Source organism: Ursus arctos, unplaced genomic scaffold, assembly GCF_023065955.2.
Source record: "Ursus arctos isolate Adak ecotype North America unplaced genomic scaffold, UrsArc2.0 scaffold_22, whole genome shotgun sequence".
In the NCBI taxonomy this organism is placed as follows: domain Eukaryota; kingdom Metazoa; phylum Chordata; class Mammalia; order Carnivora; family Ursidae; genus Ursus; species Ursus arctos.
This window is the reverse complement of record NW_026622897.1, coordinates 38379387-38403671: the sequence shown is the minus strand read 5'-3', so window position 1 is coordinate 38403671 and position 24285 is coordinate 38379387. Positions and strand designations below refer to the sequence as shown.

Below are 24285 nucleotides of genomic sequence, written 5' to 3'. Positions count from 1 at the left end.
CACCCTACCTTCAATTTTAATATACAATAAATGACACTAAAAAGGCATTACAGTTCACTGTGTTTTAATAGTATGTGAATATAAACATCAACTATTCTTAAATTTGAAAAATCTCACTAGATATAATAGAAACTACTAATAGAAAAATTGAGGCTTCAGGGGCGCCTGGGTGGCACAGCGGTTGGGTGTCTGCCTTTGGCTCAGGGCGTGATCCCGGCGTTATGGGATCGAGCCCCACATCAGGCTCTTCCGCTATGAGCCTGCTTCTTCCTCTCCCACTCCCCCTGCTTGTGTTCCCTCTCTCGCTGGCTGTCTCTATCTCTGTCGAATAAATAAATAATAAAATCTTAAAAAAGAAAAAAGAAAAGAAAAATTGAGGCTTCAAAGCCATAGGAACAACCTCGGTGTCCATCTATGTATGGATGAATGGATAAAGAAAGTATACATGCTAGAATATTGTATTTAGCCATAAATGAAGAAATTCTGCCAAGTGAAATAAGCACTATTCTAGAAAGACAAATACTCTATGATCTCACTTACATGTGGGAGTTAAAAAAATGGGACTATTAGAAATAGAATAGGGGCACCTGGGTGGCTCAGTCATTAAGCGTCTGCCTTCGGCTCAGGATGTGATCCCAGGGTTCTTTCCCACTTCCCCTGCCTGTGTTCCCTGTCTCACTGGCTGTCTCTCTGTCAAATAAATAAACGAAATCTTAAAAAAAAAAAAAAAAAGAAAGAAACAGAATAGTTGAATGGTTGCCAAAAGTGGTGGATGGTGGGTGGGGCAAATGGGTGAAGGTGGTCAAAAGGTACAAACTTCCAGTTATAAGATAATTAAGTTCTGGGCATGTAGTATATAGTTAACAATATTGTATTATAAATTTGAAAGTTGCTGAAAGAATAGATCTTAAAAAATTCTTCTCACAAGGAAAAAATTATAACTATGTGAAGTGATGGATGTTAAATAAACTTACTGTGGAATCATGTCACAATACATACACGATGTATACCTTAAACTAATACAGTGTTACATGCCAATAATATCTCAATAAAACTAGAAAAGCAAACAAACAAAAAAGAAATATTAAGGCCTTAATAGCTAGGCATCAGGCATTGTGTTTTGTTATTAAGATCACAATGTTTGCATCGGGTACTCCTAATTGGCTTAAATTTCCTAATTGCATGCGGAGGATCAATGGAACCAATGCTCATTCATTTCCTTTTCAAGTTATCTCTGCAGTCAACACTTCAGAATCTACTGATTTTAATTATATCCTTTTATTTATAAAACAACATATTCATGGTATGTAGGGATTTGACTTAAACTTTCAGAGTACTTGTGGTTTAAAAGTTCAATAATTCTTGTTAAAAACATGAAATCAATATAATCAAACATCTAATAACCGCTTTCATTGAGTTCAGAGAAATACATATTTATTGAAAAACCAAATATATTTTCAATATAATTAATGAAAACTTGATTTAGAATTAAGCAGCTAGATGCTTTTTTCCTTTGGTTGGCTACTGATAAATGTCATGAGCTTATTAGCTTAGAGAATCAAGTTGACATGCATGATTAATGGGTTAAATTCTGATTCTTCTGAGTTTCTTTCTGAGCAATGCTGGTCCATAAATGGATAATGTTATTAACACTTTTCTCACAAGTGGCAAATGCCTTGCTATTTTAGTGCCTTATCTGGCATGTTGAAATGTAGACTCATGTCTCTTTTCACCTTATGCATTGGAAATATTATCACTCAGAGTGATCAAACTATAGTACCTTAGTTTAAGCGTGCATGACTTTAAGCCTGAATCTCAAAGGACTCTAAATATAATAGTTTGAACAAAGTCAATCATGCTAACAACATGCTTTAATTTGCATTAAACTAAACAAAGGAAGACAGGATGAAATTATTTACCAATCTCTTTTTTTCTTGAAAAACTTCTATTATTTAAAATAGTAGATGTTTACAGCTTATTAAAAGATAGAGCTTCTTTTCATAATTAAAGAGTTTAATGGTAATCCAGCAATTTAAGAATAATAATTTTTCCTCACTTTAAAAAAGTGCAAAAGAGTAGAAAGAAGGAATGGAGGTTGTTTACATAGTAATGGTGGAAGTCAAGAGGGAAATTAAAAAAAAAATGAACAAATACATTTTTTCCTACCTGAATTGATGTATGTAACACACAAATATTTCAGTTAACTGATTATCATTTAAGTTCATTTTATAAAATTAGTTAAGTTTAAAGAGTTTCAAAACAAAAAGTACCAGTGGTGTTTCCTAAAGAGTTCAAATAATGCTTTCACTCCTATCAATAGGATAGGTAAGGTGATATGCACAAATTGAAGTGTGTTTTTGTGGGAGTGAGAAAAGTCTGGGTTGGATCGTAGTCTTACCGTTCTAGCTAACCTGGTTAGCTGAAAATATTTCTTAACCTTGTTGTCCTTCAGTTGCCTAACAGAGATAATAGTACTTACTTGTTAAGGTTATTTTTCAAAATTATTTATTAAAGTGCCTGGAACTATAGTTTATAAATATTACCTAATGCTATCACCTACTTAGTTTTCAGAAAGAGAAAATGGTGAAGTCTTCTATGATAAACATTAGATTTATCTTCTATGATAAACATTACTAAAAGTTCAGCATTGAGTCTATGCATATGTAATCTTGAAAGAGATTATCCTCTTAAAAATCTAGATAATATTGTTTTGATAGTACTATGGGAATTACATTTTCAGTTTTGGCTCAGCTTGTTTTCATTTGGAAATCTAGGCAATATACCTAGATTTTTGAAAAGAGGTTATTTTAGAAAATACAAGATTTCTCTGATTTATGAATCCTCTCATAAATGGCAACAGTCAAAAGTACAGGAGGTTAATATATGCAATAAATGGTGTTTACCTCAAATCATATTCTCTTAGCTTTATTTATATGGGTCCACAAGGAAATAGAAGCAAAGGATAGGTAAAATAAACTTTGAATGAGATTTGTTGATGCATGTGGGAAAAAGAGAAGGAAAAAGCAAGAGGAAGAATGGAGGAGGTAAGGCAGGTAACTTGAAATCACTGTCTTTGGTGGAAGTTTGGAATTCCAGCTTTACCTCTTAACTGGTAACCTCGTGCAAGTTTTTAAAACTTTCTAATTCTGTTTTCTCATCTGTAAAATGAGGATAAACACTTCTTGCTTTAGAGGGTTTATGTGACAATTAAATGATATAATAAAGAGCAAGTACTTAGCATAGAACCTGGAACGTGGTTCATGATTTATCACTGGTTTATGGTATTACGGGAACTAGGAAGATATGAAAAGTCATACTTGAGTGTCTCACATTCACTCCTGGGTTGATAACTTTTCATGGCCCTTTTATCTTTCATGCTCAAATCTTCTACTGTTCTTCCATCATGTCACTATTAATAAGAAAAGGACATGCCTAAAAATTAGCCAGACTTCTTTTATAGAGGCTTTTGTTAAAATCGCCATCTCTGCCTGCAAAATGCCCCTGAAAATGGAGACCAATTTCTTGAATATATTTTGTAGAAAAGACTTGCCTGGACCAAAGTAGTTTCATGATTTAAAAATACTGTCTGCTTAGTTTAATAATATTTTCTTTTAGATATTCTTAATTATTTCAGCAGAATGCTTAATTTTTTTCTTTTTCTTTTTTTTGGATTTTTTTTGAATGCTTAATTTTTAATATAATATTTTCTTAGAAACATATACTGGAGAGACCTTTAAAAACCCTGTAGCTTTCTGTCTTTTCTCTGCACACACCAGTGCCTGACAACAGTGGATTTTCTAATTGTTCCCTATAAATAATTCTGTCTGAGTCCCGTTTGGTCTGGCCTTCAAATTGCTGTTTACGAGGCCAACACACATAACCCCAGAGAAAACTAATTCAACCCCATATTATATTATAAATAGTATTTTATTGTGTTCCTTCCATAATTTTTGAACTCAGTGAAATTTCCTGAGTAATTATCAGTGACAAGAACTGTGAAGACACCAATAGGAACAAAGCAAAATCCTCTCAGAAGTAGGGAGATAATGTACAGTGAAAGAAACTGTAATAGAAAATTAAGTGAGATTTCTGCACTTGAGATAAGTCAGATGTAACCTCAACTGCTAATGTGAGGTCGGCTAGACAAAACCACAGAATTGCTAAGAATCAGAGAAACCAAATTTTATGATCCTTTTCCATTACCCCCTTCTAGCTCGTATACATAGGATTTTAACACAAGGAAAGCTTTGGAAGAAGGTTGTCATCTTAGTAGATAAATGCACTGTGCCATCTCCTTCCTCCCTTAGTTGTCAATAGAAGAGAAATGAATGTGTCATTTCCCTCTCAAGCTAAGTGAGAAGAGGAGGAAAACACTGCTGCAGATAGTACAGATGCTTATGTCTTACACCTTGGCTGAATGCTGTTGAGCTTCTGAATTTTGTAATATGACCCAGTCCCATAGTTTTACTACCAGAGCAGAGACCAAAATAGCTCTTGAGAACATCCTTGAGAACATCCTTGGTGGGTCGGGAATGTGACCCTGTGGGTCAAGCAGACACTATGGAAGGTAAGTTTAAATAGTCTTGTTGGGATCACATCCAATTACACTAGAGGATAGGATAGGATAGCCTCCAAAGAACCAATGTATCCTGCAAGAGAAAGAAGCAGTGTGTGGACAAATGCTGTCACATATTGCACTCAACAACCATATGAGTATTACAAATTGTACCACCTAAGTAGCTTTTCTTCTTCTTATCTGGCCTGGGAAGTGCCTGAAGCAGCAGCTGGAAGGTGAGGGAAGAAGTGGAAAGAAAGAAAAGACAAACTATAGCCCTTGGGTCAAGCCTTTGGGATAGAGGAAGAGAAAGCATGGAGCTAGATGTGAGATCAAAGTTCTTATTTAAATTAAAATAGAAGTTTTTAATACTTGAAAATGAGACTGCCCTAATACCTAAAAGTGCCTTGGGAATATATATATATATATAGAGAGAGAGAGAGAGAGAGAGCGAGAGCGAGTGTGCTCGCGAGCTGGGGATGAATTCAGAGAGCAGATGAAGCATATGGAGAGCATTGATGGGAGAAGAATGAAACTATTCTCTGTTTAAATTCTATAGAGTTCAGTCTATATAGCAAACTGGTTACGTAACTATGATAGTGTAGAAAGTGCTAAGGGTAGGAAAGATTTTCATCTGATTGTCTACTTGATATACTTGATACTCCTATTTATCTGGTGAAGCATTAATCTTTTAAACATAGAAAAAAGATTCTACCTTGTGTGTTCTGAAATATATGTGTGTCATTTTCTATTTCAGAGTCAAAAAAGAATGGCAGGTCAGAGTACAATGTGTTCAGCAACTGGAAAGCTGTATGAATGTGGAACATATTTTTAAAGTAAGCATCTATGGAACATAAGAACTAGGATGATCGGTAGGGGAAAAAAGGGATAAAGAAAGGGGGGGTAATCAGAAGGGGGAATGAAACATGAGAGACTATGGACTATGAGAAAAAAACTGAAGGCCTCAGAGGGTAGGGGGGTGGGGGAATGGGATAGACCGGTGATGGGTAGTAAGGAGGGCACGTATTGCATGGTGCACTGGGTGTTATACGCAACTAATGAATCATTGAACTTTACATCGGAAACCGGGGATGTACTGTATGGTGACTAACATAATATAATAAAAAAATCATTAAAAAAAAAAGGAATTTTCTCCTAGAACTTTTTGGTGGTAGCTGCTTCAAACTGGAAATAAATTAATATAAAACTCAAAAAAAAAATAAAGCAAGTTCTTTCATTTGACACATTTTTTTTTCTGCTCCTTTTGTCTTGTCTATGATATAATCAAAGGAAATGACCACATGTTGGGACAATATCACAATTCACTTATAGACTGATACCTGGCTAGATAACAAATACAGCATGGTAAAGCTAAACAGAGATGGAAACAGAGATTTAGAAGAGAGGCATGCTTTGTACTATGCACCACATTCTGAAAGGCTTTCTTAACTTCCAAGCCATCAGGTGGGCTGAGTGGCCAGACTTGCTGGTACACAGTCTACAGCAGAGACTTCTCAATAGGTGGGCATCTTGGAGGAGACAGATGCAAGCCAAGAGACCTGGTGACTCTTATTATAGCAACAAAAAGATGTTTAACCTGAAAATATCTCCTCAATATGAAAAAAGTGACATGCATGATTATTATTATTTAAACTTCCATTGAACAAAGAAATAACTCATTCAAATTCATGATGATGATGATAATGATGATGAATGGCTAAGAGTAAGCATTTACAATGTGCCAGGCACTATGCTAAGCTCTTTGCATGCATTATATTATTTCATAGAATGAGCCAGTGGAGTAGGTTGTGATTCTGTCTCCATTTTATAAGTGAGAAAATTGAGCCTCCAGCAAGGTGTATATCTTACCTATGTTCGCTGCTAGTAGACAGCAGGGAACATTAATCCAGATCTGCCTATTCCAAAACTCAAACTCCTAATTACAGGTAGAAGATAAAACCTTGTTTTCTCTCTTATTTTCACTCTCAATCTCTCTATTTCATCATAATTTGAAATAAAGAACTGCAAATATTGAGATTTATACCAAAAACTTTTATAATAATAGACATTTAAATTGCAGAGAAGACCAAACCTTTTTAGATAATACGTTACATCATTTAACTCTATCTTATCTCCTTTCCATTTATCTTTCAACAATTAGTGTTAAAATAGTAACTTATAGGGCACCTGAGTGGTTCAGTCCATTAAGCATCTGATTCTTGATTTTAACTCAGGTCATGATCTCAGGGTTGCATGACTGAGTTCCCTGTTGGGCTCCACACTCTTTGCAGAGTCTGCTTGACATTCTCTCTCTCCCTCTCCCTCTGTCCTTCCCCCTGCTCACACACGTGCGTGCTTTCTCTCTCTCAAATACATAAATACATAAAATCTTTAAAAAATATGTAACTTATGGAATATTAAAGTTCAATTAAATGAGAGAATTGCTGTTGCTGTTTTCATTTTTACACATTTTTCCATTTCTATTGTTGTTTATACTTCAAATTCATTTCCTAAGATGTGATTTTTTTCCCTTGAGTGTCCTCTTTTTAAATGATAGAGAAAACATTTCCATTACCCAACGCAAAATCATATACTGGTTTGATGATAGTAACACATTTCCAAAATTAAACACAGGATCGATCGATCGATCTATTTATATCTATCTATCTACCTACCTATCTATCTATCTATCTATCTATCTATCTAGGATCTATCTATATCTACCATCTAACTAAAATTTGTAAGAAAATTGTACTATAAATAAATAAACAAACAAATAAATAAATAATAAATAAAAGAAGTGTACATTAAAGTAAAAAACATATGTGTATGTTAATATTTTGATAATCTAATAATAGATCAGACTGAACCAATTTATTTTATACTTATTGACTCCTAGGGGTATTTTGATGACTGTTAAATTCAAAACATACCTTTGGGTAAAATTCAAAATATACTCTAGAGGAAATTGCAAAGAAAAATTAACTCTTTTTGGTGTGTGGGAAAGAAACAATTCCAAAGTAAAAATGCTTTACTAATCCTGCCTTGGGATTTAGAATAGTCTAGTAAATAGGGGAATTTTAAAGGAACATAAAACTTTTAACTCAATATCTTGAATGTGACATCTTTTCTTTTGCAAATAGCTCTGTTGATTTTAGAGATTACTTGATCCATTAGAACTGCATCATCTTTTAAAATATAGGACATGTACTTTAAAGAGTCAGAGTATGGGGTATGTTTTGAGAGGACATCTCAGGATATTTGTGTCCCTTTTAATCTGTGCTGCCTGATAAAAACAGGCACAAAAATTAACACTTGGTTCAACACAATTAGTAGCTCTAGCCGTTTGTGGTACAAAAACACAAGAAGCATGAAGTAGGCAGTACAAGCCTTCCTCATTTAACTTTCAAGGGGAGTATTTCATGCATTTTTCATGCTATTTCTTTTCTCTTCCATGGGATTTTAATGGACTAAAGTATGCCATGTATGTAGAACTCATGATAAAATGGAGAGGCAGGAACTATATGATTGAGGGAGCTGCTGGAAGAGATGAGGGACAAGTCTTTCAGAATGTATCATCTGAATGTAATTTAGCATGAAAAGTAGAAGTGTTTTTGCTATAATCTTTTTTAATAGTACAAGGAGATTTATACTATAAAAAGTCTAAAAGGATTATTCATCCCAAACAGATTATTTTCAAAATGAATATTTATAGAGAGCCTCTGAATTAGGCAGTAATCTTTGCCTTTATTAAAACACAATCAACAATATGCAAAATAACGAAGGTCTTTTTAGAAAATATGTGAGCATAAGTACTAATATTGGCAGTCATTTCAATATCTGCACAGTGAGTACATAAAATGAGGAATGACTAACCTGTTATATTCTTAATTAGTGAACACCTGTACACAATGAAAGCATGGCTGATTTATGAATGCATGAAAATCTAACCAGGCAATTAATGTTCAATTTAAAATTCACACTATTAAGAACAACTTGTACTCGGCAAGTCACAAAAGCAGAAAAGTTAGATTTTCTGTGAATGAATCTTTTCCAACATATTTAGGTTGCTTTATCTTTTATATTCTTGGTTGCTTAATTTTTATACAGAGATAATTTGAACATCTTTTGTATAGTTATTTCCACTTAGTGCAATAAATTAACTACTTGTGTTTTTTTTCTCTCTCTCTCTCTTTTTAAAGGATCGGACTTGGTGTGTTTTAGAGAAAGAATCGACTTTTTTTGTAGTTTATTTTAATTATTATAGGCTTTGTTCAATTTGTAAGAAGTCACAAATCACATTTTTTTGGTCCAATTCTATAACTATAATACAAAATGGACAGTTAATTATTAGTCTTCTATGTATATGTATTTCTCACCTGGGTATTGGTGTAGGTAGGAGAATATGAAGGAAAAAAGAAATATTCCCTTTTAATCTTTCAATAAAAACATACATAGTACCAGTGCCAGACACTGTTCTAGGTGCTGAAGATAGAACACAAAAAAATTAGACACAAATCCTCATTCTCGGTGCACTTATACTCTAATGGTTATTGAGATTCATGTTATCATTGAGTGTAAAAATATTAAAATTTGTATTTTCCCTCCCTCTATCTGCAATCTATCCCCTTTTCTGTTTTCAGATTGTTTTCATCAACATTATTGACATTTGTGTTTGCCTAAGCTAATGCCCTATTGCACACTTTTTAATATACAGTTTTATAAGGACATAAGAGATAAATCTCAATAAAATTTTATGCAAAGTAGTCAAAAGTTTTACTAAATTTTTTTTCCAGATGCTGGGCAAAATATCTTAAAATTTGCTTTTAAATAAAGCTGCTAATTTCCTTATGTAACTACTAGAAATATTTTAGAGATACTTCATTCCAGAAGGCCGGAAGGATGCTGTGTTTTCCAAGTCAGGAAGAAGATGGATGTTTATTGTACACATAGATATCAAGCAGTAGGCAAGTTAAGATGATGTTTGCCTTTGCAGAGTATAATTTATGCCAGGTCAGATGGTGAAGGGCAACATAAAGGGTTCTAAGTAAAGTACGCTGCAATTACAGCTAATTGCTACCACTGGAGAAAAGAGGGTGGTCCTATCTATTCTGAAATTTATGGAATTGCTATATTGAATGAGTATATAATTAGAAAAAGAAACTAACTGCTTTAATTTCCTGATAACTTGAAGATGAATACTAGGGTTGGGAGGAAATTGAAGCATCTAGATGCATTTGTGGGAACGAGGAGAAAAAGATCTGAAAACAAAATGAAAGAAATATTTTAAAGGAAATAATTTTATGATGTCTAGGTAAATGAATCAGCAAAAATTATACTAAATAAAGCAAACAATCATGGTTAATTCAACTTGCTTTCAAAGTGATTAGAGGCATGCCAAATTGAATTCTGACTCTCCAAAATTCTTACCTGCTTCATTTGTGCGGATCATTCGAGATGGAGTGCTTGGATCTCCAGTCCCAATTGGATTGGTAGCCACCACTCTAAATTCATATTCCACCCAAGGGTTAAGGTCCACTGCCATGGCTGACTCCATGTCCCCTGTTATGATTTCTGGGACTATGGAGAGGAAAGAGATTTCATGGCATTAGGAGGACTCAGAAATAGTTACAAATAGCAATCAAGGATATCACAGGTACTAACAGAATCAGCAGGTTGATGCATAATTCCTTATGACACATGGTCATGGTGTCACCTCTGGTCTCATTAGTAAAATGAAAATCAATCTGCAGGAAGTAAGCACTTGCATATGTCAAAGATTGTTGTGGTTAATTAGAATTCTTTCATCTCATCCTTATGCATAAATTGCTATAACAAAACTTGCCATTATGTACACTAAAAATCATTTTGGCAACCCCTCAGCCTCAAATAAGAGGGCAACTAAGTGTTACAATTTAAACAAATAGTTCTTAAATTTCTAGGGAAATTTCTTGAGCAGTTTGTCTCTTGCAGTTCTGGCAAACCTGCTTGGCCACTTGGCAGTTCAAAGCAGCAGATTAAGAATACACCTCTTTAATTTAAAAATTCCAGTTTGTGGGTTCTAAGCAGAAGCTCTGCATCTTCTTGGAGTAACTTTTGTACAATATTTTTATTTTATTAAGGCATACAATTGTCGATACAATTAACACTGAGTAAAATATTTTTACATAGTCTACATGCTCTAACTGGGACTGATTTTCTTGTTCATTCATCTCTGCTGTCTAGGAAATATTTCTGGAAGAACATTTGTTACAGGGGTGATAAGAGAACCTCCCTTATGATGTGCAAAGATCTTCTAGATTTATGTCAGTCCTGGATTTTTATTTAAGCATGGTAGGGTTGGGGAGGCTCTTGATTTGATGACTCAGTGCAGTTTTACTATGACAAAATGGAATTAAATGCATTTGGATTTTACATAAAAATCTCTTTTGAAATGTGTCAAGAGAATGTTACCAAATAATCAGCTCCATGGAAGGTAAATGATCAGGGTATAGGCAGTATGGGCTGCCTGACAAATCTCATTGCACCAAAAAGCTGATTTTTTTTTTTTTTGAAGCAGTGAAATGAAGACCTGGAGGAAAGTCTGTCTCTTCTGCTATATTGGCAACTGTGCAATCTCCTTGGAGTCTAAGAGATAGGGGGGGAAATGCCACTGTCCAGTCCATATCTTGGTGAAGTGCTGAGTTTTGCCTGCCAAACATAAAGGTAGGAAGAAGAGTTCCCCATACACTTAGCCCTCCTTAGCCCCTAACTCACACTGTATCAATACTTGTTTTGGTCCACCAAAGACATACTTCACTGTTTAATTTCCATCTGTCAGTCACCTCAAACAACACCAGACATCTAAGTCATCCCTCATCCCTTTTATTCCAATCCCCACAGAATTCTGCACATTTCCTTTTCTGCCCTAGTTCCCATCCTTCCTTACTCTGTGAAATCTTTTACTGTGACCTCTGGAATTCATAATCCATTATTAGCAAAATCCCCTGTATACTATTTTCCTTCCTGAACATTCTTCCAATGTTTACTTTGATAGAAACCTGAATCCCCTATGAGGAAACTTTATGCCTCTTAAGGGGGGTGGCTCTCTTAAGATACTGCAGAGAAGGGTAACCAGTCCATCTGGGTTGTGTGTACCCCCTCCCATGTCTCTAATGGATTTTTTCCATTAGCATATAAGCATGCAGATATTTCCCCCCTTAAAAAAAAAAAAAAACAGAACAAACAAAACTCTCTAAAAATTTCCTCTCCTCCTGGCCTTCATCTAGTTTCTATGTGAAATTTCTTGAGTGTTGTTTGTATTATTATTTGCTGTTTCTACTTATTTTCCTTCCATTTTCTCTTGAATTCACTCCAAACATAAAGGTGGGAAGAAGAGATTCCACCTTTTAGGCTCTTACCTCCAGTCTTCTACCATAACTGCTCCTGTCAGGATTAACAAGGTTCTTTATTAATAAAACCCTATGGTTAGGTCTCGGTTCCCCACATCATTCTTTAACATAGTTGTTCTCTTTTCTTTGAAATATGTTTTAAAACTTAACCTTATTTTCTCGGATCTGACTATGCCTTATCAGTCTTCATTGCTGCTTTCTTTTCATCTTTCAGATGCAACCAGTTCTATTAACTTTTTGGTGATCTTATCTAGTCTCATGGTTTAAAATACCCTCTGTATGTCATGACACCAATATTTTCAGCCATGGACCTCTTCCCTGGACTCCAAACTCATTTGTCCAATGGCCTATTAGACATTTATATTTGGATAGGGTTCTCAACTTTAAATTCCACCCCCTATTTCTAAACTATTCCTTATTGGGTGAATGATAATTGCATTCTTATGGATGTTGTAGCCAAGATCTTGGGGTCATCATGGATTCCTTTCTTTTCCCCCTGTCTCACTTCAATCCATAAGCAAATAATAATATTGCTGACATCAAAATATGATTTCTTCACTTCATTTTGCAACAGAACTTATTAAAAGACTTGTCTGTATTTTCTTTCATTCTCTCCTTTTTTCTTTTTTTTAAATTGAATTAATATACAGTGATATATTAGTTTCAGGAATACAATATAATGATTCAAAAATTTTATGCATTACTCGGTGCTTGTCAAGATAAGTGTACTCTTGATTTCCTTTATCTTTTTATCCTTCCCCCCTCTGGCAACCACCAGTTTGTTCTCAGTATTTAAGAGTCTGTTTCTTTGTCTCCTTTTTTTAATGTTTTTTTCCTTAAATTCCACATATAAGTGAAATCATATGGTGTTTGTCTTTCTCTGACTAACTTACTTCACTTAGCGTTACACTCTCCACTTTTTATTGCAAATAGCAATATCTCATTCTTTCTTATGGCTTTTTCTTCCATTGTATATATGTAGCATATCTTCTTTATCCACTCATCTATTAATGGATACTTTGGCTGCTTCCCTACCTAGACTATTATAAATAATGCTGCAATAAGTACAGGGGTATATACATCTTTTCAAATTAGTGTTTTGTTTTCCTTTGGGTAGGTACCTAGTAGTGGAATTACTCACTCATATGGTAATTCTATTTTTAATTTTTTGAGGAATCTCCATACTGTTTTTCACAGTGGCTGCGCCAATTTGCATTCCTACCAACAGTGTGTGAAGCTTCATTTTTCTCTACATCATTGCCAACACTTGTTATTTCTTGTCTTCTTGATACTAGCCATTTTGACAGGTGTGTATCTCATTGTGGTTTTGATTTGTATTTCCCTGATGATTAGTGATATTGAGCATCTTTTCATGTGTCTTTTGGCCATCTGTATGTTTTTTTGGAAAAATGTCTATTCAAGTCCTTTGCCCATTTTAAAATCAGATTATTATTATTTTTTTTTTTTTTGGTGTTGAGTTGTTCTTTATATATTTTGAATATTGACTCCTTCCCAGATATATCATTTACAAATATCTTCTCCCATTAGTAGATTGTCTTTTTGTTTTGTAAATGTTTCCTTCACTGTGCAAAAGCTTTTTATTTTGGTGCAATCCCAATAGTCTAATTTTGCTATTGTTTCTCTTGCCTTCAGAGACATATCTAGAAAAATGTTGCTGTGGCTGATGTCAAAGAAATGACTGCTTATGTTTTCTTTTAAGGTTTTTATGGTTTCAGGTCTCACATTTAGGTCTTTCATCTATTTTGAGTTTATTTTTGTGTATGGTGTAAGAAAGTAGTACAGTTTTATTCCTTTGCAGATAGCTGTCCAGTTTTCCCAGCACCACTTATTGAAGAGACTGTCTTTTTGCCTTTGTACCTTCTTGCCTCCTTTGTTCTAGATTAATTGACTTTATATGTGTGGGTTTATTTTTGGGGTATCTATTTTGTTTGATTGATCTATGTGTTTATTTCTATGCCAGTACCATACTGTTTGGATTACTACAGCTTTGTAATATATCTTGAAATCTGGGAATGTGATATCTCTAGCTTTGTTCTTTTTTCTCAAGATTGGTTTGGCAATTCAGGGTCTTTTCTTGTTCCATACAAATTTTAGTATTATTTGATCTATTTCTGTGAAAAATGCTACTGGTATTTTGATAAGGATTACCTGAAGTCTGTAGATTGCTTTGGATACTACAGACATTTTAACAATATCTGTTCTTCCAACCCAAGAGCATGGAATACCTTTTTATTTGTTTGTGTCATCTTTAATTTCTTTCATCATGTTTTATAGTTTTCAAAGTATAGGTCCTTCACCTCCTTGGATAACTTTATTCCTAGGTATTTTGTTATTTTTGGTGCAACTATAAATGGAATTGTTTTCCTAATTTCTCCTTCTTCATTACTATAATACAGAAATGCAACAGATTTCTGTATATTAATTTTGTGTCCTGTGACTTCACTGAATTAATTTATGGTTCTAGGATTTTTTTTTTCGTCTTTAGCATTTTCTCTATATAGTATCATGTCATCTGCAAATAGTGAGTTTTATTTCTTTCTTACCAATTTGGTTGGCTTTTACTAATTTTTCTTGTCTGATTGCTGTGGGCAGGAATTTAGTACTATGACAAATAAAAGTGGTGAAAGTGGATGTCCTTGTCTTGGTTCCTGATATTAGAGGAAAGTCTCCCAGTTTTCAACGTTAGGTATGATGTTAGCTGTGGGTTTTTCATACATGGCTTTATTATGTTGAAATGTGTTCTTTCTATACCTACTTTGTTGTGTTTTTATCATGAATGGATGTTGTACTTTGTCAAAATCTTTTTCTGCATCTATTGAGATGATCAGAGGATTTTTATCTTTCCTCTTAATGTGATATGTCACATTGCTTGATTTGCAAATATCGTTTAGTGTACATTTTTATAATAATTTTTTATTATGTTATGTTACTCACCATACAGTACATCCCCAGTTTTTGATGTAAAGTTTCATTATTCATTACTTGTGTATAACACCCAGTGCAGCATGCAATATGTGCGCTCCTTAATTCCCATCACTGGCCTATCCCAATCCCCCACTCCCCACCCCTTTGAAGCACTCCGTTTGTTTCCCAGAGTCCATAGTCTCTCATGGTTCATTCCCCCTTATGTTTACCCCCCTTCCTTCTTCCCTTTCTTCTCCTACCGATCTTCCTACATCTTATGTTCCATACATGAGTGAAACCGTATGATAATTGTCTTTCTCTGCTTGACTTATTTCACTTAGCATTATCTCCTCCAGTGCCGTCCATGTTGCAGCAAATGTTGAGAACTTGTTCTTTCTGATAGCTGAGTAATATTCCATTGTATATATGGACCACAACTTCTTGATCCAGTCATCTGTTGAAGGGCATCTCGGCTCCTTCCACGATTTAGCTATTGTGGACAATGCTGCTATGAACACAGGTGCATGTGGCCCTTCTCTTCACTACGTCTGTATCATTGGGGTAAATAACCAGTAGTACAATTGCTGGATCATAGGGTAGCTCAATTTTTAACTTCGTAAGGGACCTCCACACTGTCTTCCAAAGTGGCTATAACAACTTGCATTCCCACCAACAGTGTAAGAAGAATCCCCTTTCTCCACATCCTCTCCAAAATTTGTTGTTTCCTCCCTTGTCCATTTTTGCCATTCTAACTGGCATAAGGTGGTATCTCAGTGTGGTTTGGATTTGAATTTCCCTGATGGCTAATGATTTTGAACATTTGTTCATGGGTGTTAGCCATTTCTATGTCTTCATTGGAAAAGTGTCTGTTCATATCTTCTGCCAATTTTTTGATTTGATTATTTGTTTCTCATGTACTGAGTTTGAGAAGTACTTTGTAGATCTTGGATACTAGTGTTTTATCTGTAGTGTCATTTGCAAATATCTTCTCCCATTTCATGGGCTGCCCTTAGTTTTTTTGACTGTTTCCTTGGCTGTGCAGAAGCTTTTTAACTGATGAAGTCCCAAATTTTCATTTTATCTTTTGTTTCTCTTGCCTTTGGAGATGTGTCATGAAAAAAGTTGCTGTGGCCAGTGTCAAAGAAGTTGCTGCCTATGTTCTCCTCTAGGATTTTGATGGATTCCTATCTCACATCGAGGTCTTTCATCCACTTGGAGTTTATCTTTGTGTATGGTGTGAGAGAGTGGTCAAGTTCCAATCTTTTCCAATTTTCCCAGCACCATTTATTGAAGAGACTGTCTTTTTTCCACTGGATGTTTTTTCCTGCTTTGTCAAAGATTACTTGCCCAAAAAGCCGAGGGTCCATTTCTGGGTTCTCTATTCTGTTCCATTGGTCTATGTGTCTGTTTTTGTGCTGGTACCATGCTGTGTTTGTGATCACAGCTTTGTAGTATAGCTTGAAATATGGCAACGTGATGTCCCCAGCTATGTATTTCCTTTTCAACAATTCATTGGCGATTTGTGGCCTTTTCTGGTTCCACACAAATTTAAGGGCTGTTTGTTCCAGTTCTTTGAAAAATGTCATTGGTATTTTGATCAGGATCGCATTGAGTATAGATTGTTCTGGGTAGCATAGACATTTTAACTATGTTTATTCTTCCGATCCATGAGCAGGGAATATTTTTCCATCTTTTAGTGTCTTCCTCAATGTCTTTAAGAGTGATTTGTAGTTTTAGAATATAGATCCTTTATGTCTCTGGTTAAGTTAATTCCGAGATAATGTATGATTTTTGGTGCTATTGTAAATGTAATGGATTCCCTAATTTCTCTTTCTTCAGTCTCATTGTTCATGTACAGAAATGCAACTGATATCTGAGCATTGATTTTGTATCCCGCCACATTACTGAATTGCTCTATAACTTCTAGTAGTTGGGGGGTGGAGTCTTTTGGGTTTTCCATATACAGTATCATGTCCTCTGTGAGGAGATAGTTTGACTTCTTCTTTGCCGATTTGGATACCTTTTTTCCCTTTTTGTTGTCTGAGTGCTGTTGCAAGGACTTCTAGTACTATGTTGAATAATAATGGCAAGAGTGGGCATCCTTGTCATGATTCTGATCTTAAGGGAACGACTTTCAGCTTTTCCCCGTTGAGAATGATATTTGCTGTAGGCTCTTCATAGATGGTTTTTATGAAATTGAGGAATGTACCCTCTATCCCTACACTCTGAAGGGTTTGAATCAGGAAAGGATGCTGTATTTTGTCAAATGCTTTTTCTGCATTAATTGAGAGGATCAATTGGTTCTTGTCTCTTTTCTTGTTGATATGATCTATCACACTGATCGATTCGTGAATGTCAAACCACCCTTGCATCCCAGGGATGAATCCCACTTGGTCATGTACTGCTGGATCCTATTAGCTAGGATCTTGTTGAGAATGTTGGCGTCCATATTCATCAGGGATATCGGTCTGTAATTCTCCTTTTTGATGGGTTCTTTCCTGGTTTGGGGATCAAGGTAATACTGGCCTCATAGAATGAGTTTGGTAGTTTTCCTTCTGTTTCTATTTTTTGAAACAGCTTCAGGAGAATAGGTATTATTTCTTCTTTGACTATTTGGTAGAATTCCCCAGGGAATCCAACAGGCCCTGGACTCTTGTTTTTGGGGAGGTTTTTGATCACTGCTTCAATCTCTTCATAATTAATCGGTATGTTTAAATAATCAATTTCTTCCTGCTTCAGTCTGGGTAGTTTATATATTTCCAGGAAGGCATTCTTTTCTTCCAGGTTGTTTAATTTATTGGTATAAAGCTGTTGAAAAAAATTTCTAATGATCCTTCCTATTTCATTGGTGTTGGTTGTGACCTCTCCCCTTTCATTCATAATTTTATTAATTTGGGTCCTTTCTCTATTCTTTTGAATAAGTCTGGCCAGGGGCTTATAGATCTTATTTATTCTTTCAAAGAACCAGCTTCTAGTTCTGTTGTCTGCCCTACTGTGCTCCTGGTTTCTAATTCATTGATCTCTGCTCTAATCGTGATCAACTGCTTTATCGTGTGTGGGTTAGGCCTGTTCTTCTGTTCCAGCTGCAGTGTCTTGAGGTGAGAATATAAAAACTGCATTTTAGATTTTTCTATTCTTTCGAGTGAGGCTTGGATGGCTATATATTTTCCCCTTAGGACTGCCTTTGCAGTGTCCCATAGGTTTTGGACCATTGTGTTTTCATTCTCGTTGGTCTCCATAAATTATTTAAATTGATTTTTAATTTCCTGGTTTACCCAATCATTCTTGAGCAGGATGGTTCTTAGTTTCCAAGTGTTTGAGTTTCTTCCAAATTTTTCCTTGTGATTGAGTTCCAATTTCAACACACTGTGGTCTGAGAATATTCAGGGAATAATCTCAGTCTTTTGGTATCTTTTGAGACCTGTTTTGTGACCCAGTATATGGTCTATTCTGGAAAACTTTCCATGTGCATTCGAAAAGAATGAGTATTCTGTTGTTCTGGGGTGTAGTGTTCTGTATATATCTACAAGGTCCAACTGGCCCAATATGTCATTCAAAGCTCTTGTTTCTTTGTTGATTTTCTGCTTGGGTGATCTCTCTATTGCTGATAGTGGAGTGTTGAAGTCCCCTACTATTATCGTATTTTTATTTATATGTCTCTTTATTCTGGTTAATAGTTGGCTTGTGTATCTAGCTGCCCTCTGGGGGGGCATGGATATTTATAATTGTCCTATCCACTTGTTGGATACATCCTTTAAGAATAATATAGTGTCCTTCTATATCTCTAACTACAGTCTTTAGTTTAAAATCTAATCTGTCTGATATGAGAATAGCTACCCCAGCTTTCATTTGAAGTCCTTTGGCATGGAAAATGGTTTTCTATCCTTTCACTTTCAGTCTGGATGTATGTTTAGGTTCAAGATGATTCTCTTGTAAACAGCAGATGGATGGGTCATATCTTTTTATGCAATCTGCAACCCTGTGGTTTTTATGGGCACATTTAGGCCATTCACATTGAGACTGATTATTGAGAGATATGATTTTAATGATGTCCTGTTACCTGTGAAGTCTTTGTTTCTATAGATTGTAAATTTCTCTTCTTTATCACTCTTGGGGACTTTTTACTTATAGAACCCCCCTTAATATCTCCTGTAGGGCTGGTTTGGTGGTTACATATTTTGTCGGTGTCTGGTGATCCTGGAAGGTCCTTATCTCTCCATCAATTCTGAATGACAGCCTTGCTGGATAAAGGATCCTTGGCTGTATGTCCCTCTCAGATAGAGCTTTGAAAATACCCTGCCAACCTTTCCTCTCTTGCCAGGTCTGTGTAGATGGGTCTGACATTATTCTGATATATTTATTTCTGTATGTGATTAATCTCTTTGCCCTAACCACTTTCGGTACTGTGTCCTTGGATCTCATATTGTGAATTGCACTATGACGTGACATTATGTAGGTTTGCCATGGTTGACCTTGAGAGGGGTCCTCTCTGCCTCTTGGACATGAATGCTTGTTTCCTTTGCCAGATTAGGGATGTTCTCAGTGACAATTTGTTCAAATATCTAGATCTTCCAGACCTCTCTTTCTCTAACCCCTCGGGGATGCCGATGATTCTGACATTGGAACGTTTCATTGAGTCAGTAATCTCCCGTAATCTACATTCTTGAGATTGGAATTTTTTGAGCCAAGTTTCTGTTTTAACTTTCTCTTCTACCATCCCATCCTCCAATTCACTAATTCGTTTTCTTCTTCATTTACCCTGGCCGTCAGAGCATCTAGTTTTGACTGCATTTGATTCATAGCATTTTTAATTTCTGCCAGCTTCGCTCTCATTTCTTCTCTTAGAGATTTTATATTTTTGTTAATATTTCCGTTAATATTTTTTTCAAGTCTATACATATTCTTGACCATTGTTACTGTGAACTCCATTTCTGACAATTTGGTTCTATCCATATCCATTAGTTCTGTGGCAGAGGCCACAGACTCATTATCTTTTCTTTGCTGGGGGGGATTTCTCCTCCTCATGATTCTGATGAGGAGAGGTTGCGGGAATGTACAGAGCCCAAATTATTGACCAGGACCCAAGCAGTGTGCACTTGTTTTATAGGGACCTTAGGGATGTGGGCTTCTTGATTTTTTAGCCTGCCTTCTGGGGGAGGGGCCTGCCACGTTGATATTCAGGCAACCCTGTTTGGGTAGAGTCGCCTTGTCCCCTGCGAGGGGGTTGGGGATGGGCACATTGAGAGCTGGTATTTTGTGGCTTTTTTCTCAGGCGGCTTTCCGGGTGGTTTTCTGTGAGTCTTCTTAGAGTCAGAGCAGCAGTGGCTGTATCCTAGCCTCTGTCTCAGAACAGAGAGATCTCAGTCCGCTCTCCACTGAGCTCTCTTGGCCACTTTAATTCTATTTCTGTCAGTGCTGCCAGAAACCCTGCAGTGTCCTGGTTTGTGCGCCCCTCAGCCTGTGTCCCAGCCCTCACTTCCAGGGCCAGCACATCTCTGTCCTTTGTGCTTCTAACACCGTCAGCTGTCCCCGGTTCCCATGCGCGCTCTCGAGCTCCCTGTTTCAGTGTGGTTTGCGTGTGCCCCAGAACACTGGTTTTCAGTCTATATGAGTGAGTTCTCCTGAGCTCCTGGTTTCAGTCTAGTTCGAGTGTGTGCTCCAGGAGGTCCAGTTTTCAATTTTGACATGCGTGCTCCCCACCTCCTGGTTTTAGTCCAGTTCCAGTGAGCACTCTGGAGCTTTGGTTTTCAGTCTTGTCATGCGCGTTCCCAGGCTCACTGTCTCAGTCTACTTTCTCATGGGTGCAGGTCCGCGAGACCGGCCGGCTCCCCAGTGCAGGTGGCTACTGCTTCCCGGTACTGGAGCGTGGCAGCTCCCTCCCCCTTCTGTTTATCTTCCAGTATCTGTGAGTGGATTCCTGGCTCCCCGCTTTGTACCTCAATACTCAGTGCTGGAGATGTTCGTTTGTAGAGATCCAGATGTATCTTCCTGCATCTCAGGCTGATTCTGTGGGTTTTCAGGATGGTCTGGTACCTATCCGGCTCGACTCAGGGGGCCAGCTGAAAAAGGTGTCCACTACTTCTCTGCCATCTTTTCCCCTTGATTTGCAAATATCAAACCACCTTGCATCCCTGGAATAAATTCCATTTCATTGTGGTGAATGACCTATTCTGTCTCGAACCCATTCTGGTGAGACCTTAGTTATTATTTTACAAAAACTATTTTTGTCAAGGTAACCAATGACCTCTATATTTCTAAGATTGAAGATTAATTCTCAATCCTCATCATTCTTTATATGTCATTAGCATTTGGCACAGTTGATTATTTCCTCTTCCATGATGAATTTTATTCTTTTGCCTTCCAGGATATTACATTGTCTTGGCTTTCTTTTTTAACTAAATGGCTAGTTTTCCTCTGTATCCTTTGATTTTCCTCTTCTTCACAATTTTTTTAGTACTGAGATTTTCCAGGCTCAATTTTTATACACTTCTCTTCTTTATTTTGTGTTCATATCCTTGGAGATGATATGCAGTCTTATGGTTTTAAAAGAAATTTGTATGCCAATAAATTTCCAATTTATATCTTTATTCTAAACATCTCTCTTAAACTCCATCCTCATATATCCAATTGCCTATCTGTTATCCTTAGGGGCCCCATCTCCAAATACAGTTACACTGGGGATTAGAAAGTTTGGAGGGGGGCTACAATTCAGTGCATACCAGGCAGGTTGCAATTTTAAATAGAGTGGTCAGGATAAGTCTCATTAGGAAGGCACATTTGAGGGAAGTTTTAAAGGAGATGTGGATTTAGTTATGCCAATACCTAGGGGAAACCATGTCAGATAAAAGGAACAACTAGTGCAAAGATATTAGAAACATTATATGTAGGAGCATTAGAAGATCACTGAGTCAGGAGGAAAGTAAGCTTTAAGAATGTTAGAAGATGAATTTGGAGAGAGATTGATAAGACAAAGTCATATAGGACTTGGGCTTTCATCCTGAGAGAAATGGAGAGACACTGGAAGATTGATATTCTGTCTTATCTTTTTTTTTCTTTAAAGATTTTATTTATTTATTTGACAGAGAGAGAGACAGCCAGAGAGAGGGGGAACACAAGCAGGGGGAGTGGGAGAGGAAGAAGCAGGCTACCAGTGGAGCAGGGAGCCTGATGTAGGGCTCCAACCCAGGACCATGGGATCATGCCCTGAGCCGAATGCAGACGCTTAACACTGGAGCCACCCAGGTGCCCCTCTGCCTTACCTTTTAATACATTAATTCCAACTATGTTGAAAATAGGAAGTAATTAACATTTAATGAGGTCATAAGGGTGGGGCTCTTATCTGATAGAATCAGTGTCCTTATAAGAAGAGACACCAGAGCATTCACTTCCTCTTTCACTGCCACTTGAGGACACAGTGAGAAGGCTGCAGCTGCAAGCCAGGAGGAGAGTTCTCAGCAGTAATTAAATCAAATTGGCTGGCACCTAGATCTTGGAATCCCCATCCTCTAGAGCCAGGAGAAGAAGAATTTCTCTTTTTAAGCCCCGAAGTTTATAGTATTTTGTAATGGAAGCCTGAGCAGACTAATACACTGCCCCTACCATAATACTTCTGATTCTCCTTACAATATTTTTTAAATTTTTTCATTCACTAACTTTTAAGATACTATATAATTCACTTGTTTATTATGTTCTCTGTTTATTGTTTGTCCTCACTTGGGAGAGTACAATCTCCACAAGGGTAGGGATTTTTGTTTTGTTTAGTTCACTCATATATCCTCAGTGCCTAGAATACGAACTGGAAGGTGTTCAACAAATTTATATTGAATGAATGAAAAAGGAGTTCAAATTGCCAGGTGTGATAAAAATCGGTACAGTTAATTATTTCAGGCTTTACATTAAAAAAGAAAATATGAAATCTAAAAAAAGTCCTTCCTCCCAGGGATACATATATTTATATCTTCTTAGCAATAACTATAGATTTTAAAGTCTTTCTCCCTCACCCTATATCCCCCCATACTTAAATATAATCCATCTTTAAAAATAAAAATGAAAATATTTATAAATTCTAAATTCCTTGTTACTTGTAAGCACTATAAAACAATGGTAAAAAGTATATGTTGAAGGTATTAATATTTTGATGAAATAACATGCAATATGAAATAAATTAAAAATAAACTTTTTGAAATAAAATTAACATTTGGTTTCAAATGCAATATTATGGAGATGAAGGGTGGTGGAAAATGTATACTAAAATAAGTATTTTTAAAGCCTTGCGGGTATCTTTTTATAAAGATCTTTTTTTCTGGAAGTGTGGGGACAAGTTGGTTTCTAAGAAAACATTCTTCAGTGAGAACACACTGTGACTAAAAATAGTGGAGGACCCCATATTGATTCAGGGAGAGAAACCTGTTAGAATGCCTTTCCTTGTAGAAGAATTGCCTCCTAGAATTTAATTAAATAATTAAATGTAAACTAAAGAAGCCTGTCTTGTTGACAAATTTAATCAATCAATCAATCAATCAATCAGTGAAAAATATATCCACAGATAGAAGACATACCCACAGAAAGAATAGTTAAGAAACATGTTTGAATTAAGTAAACAATGTCCAATCAATTTTATGATTATAGGTGATTTGGTTATTCCTAAGCAGACACAATAAAATACTAAGTCAACTAATAGTATTCAATAATATAAAGTCGTTTCCAAATCAAAAACAATTTGTTTGAACAGAAAAGGGGTCTGCAAGTGAAATTATCTATTTCTTATGTCTCTTTTCATACTTTCTTCAAAATGAATAAATTAGTCACATTCACAATCATCTGATTTGAGTCTGAGTTTTGAATAGGCAATATTGACAAGTTAATTCCAGGTATCAACAGCTGGAAGGTCCAGATGCAACTAATTACCTTATTTGTCCAAAAAAAAAAAGTAATTAACTGTTTTTTGTATTTATGGTGGTATATAAAGGAATCTTAGTAATTTTTAAATACTAGCTTATGAATTGCATTAACTTTATCAGAGAGTTCAAACCCAAAATCAATTTTTTTCTTTCTAATAGATTATTGCTGCATGAGAGCTTATCTCTATTGAAATTGATTAAGATGAAGAATAACTATGAAAACAAAAGGCTCACTGTCCCAGGGGAGCTGTTGTGGCTCTAGAGGGACTTCTTTCCTTATCATAGGCATGAAAAAAGTTGTGGCCCTATTTAGCTAGGGGCTGAAACTACTTAAAACTGTTACTTTAGAGCAGGCAAAAGTTGAGCACTGCTCCTTGGCATGCTTGCCTACAGGATGGCATGCTAGACTTTGAGAAGTGAGTGATCTCATTAGATACCATCAAAGGCAAATAAAATTGATCACTTAAAGGAATGTATTTCTCAGAAATATATATTTCCTTATAAATACAATAAA

The 24285-nt window shown here is 35.9% G+C and overlaps 1 protein-coding gene across 1 annotated transcript in view; it reads right to left on the bottom strand.

Annotated features, from left to right (window-relative positions):
• The window catches only part of CNTN5 (contactin 5), a 1310719-nt gene that overhangs the window by 75177 nt on the left and 1211257 nt on the right, over positions 1–24285 (bottom strand). The window contains exon 18 of the mRNA XM_026505289.3: positions 9986–10135. Coding sequence (XP_026361074.3) covers positions 9986–10135 — 150 coding nt within the window. The remainder of the gene's footprint in view (positions 1–9985; positions 10136–24285) is intronic.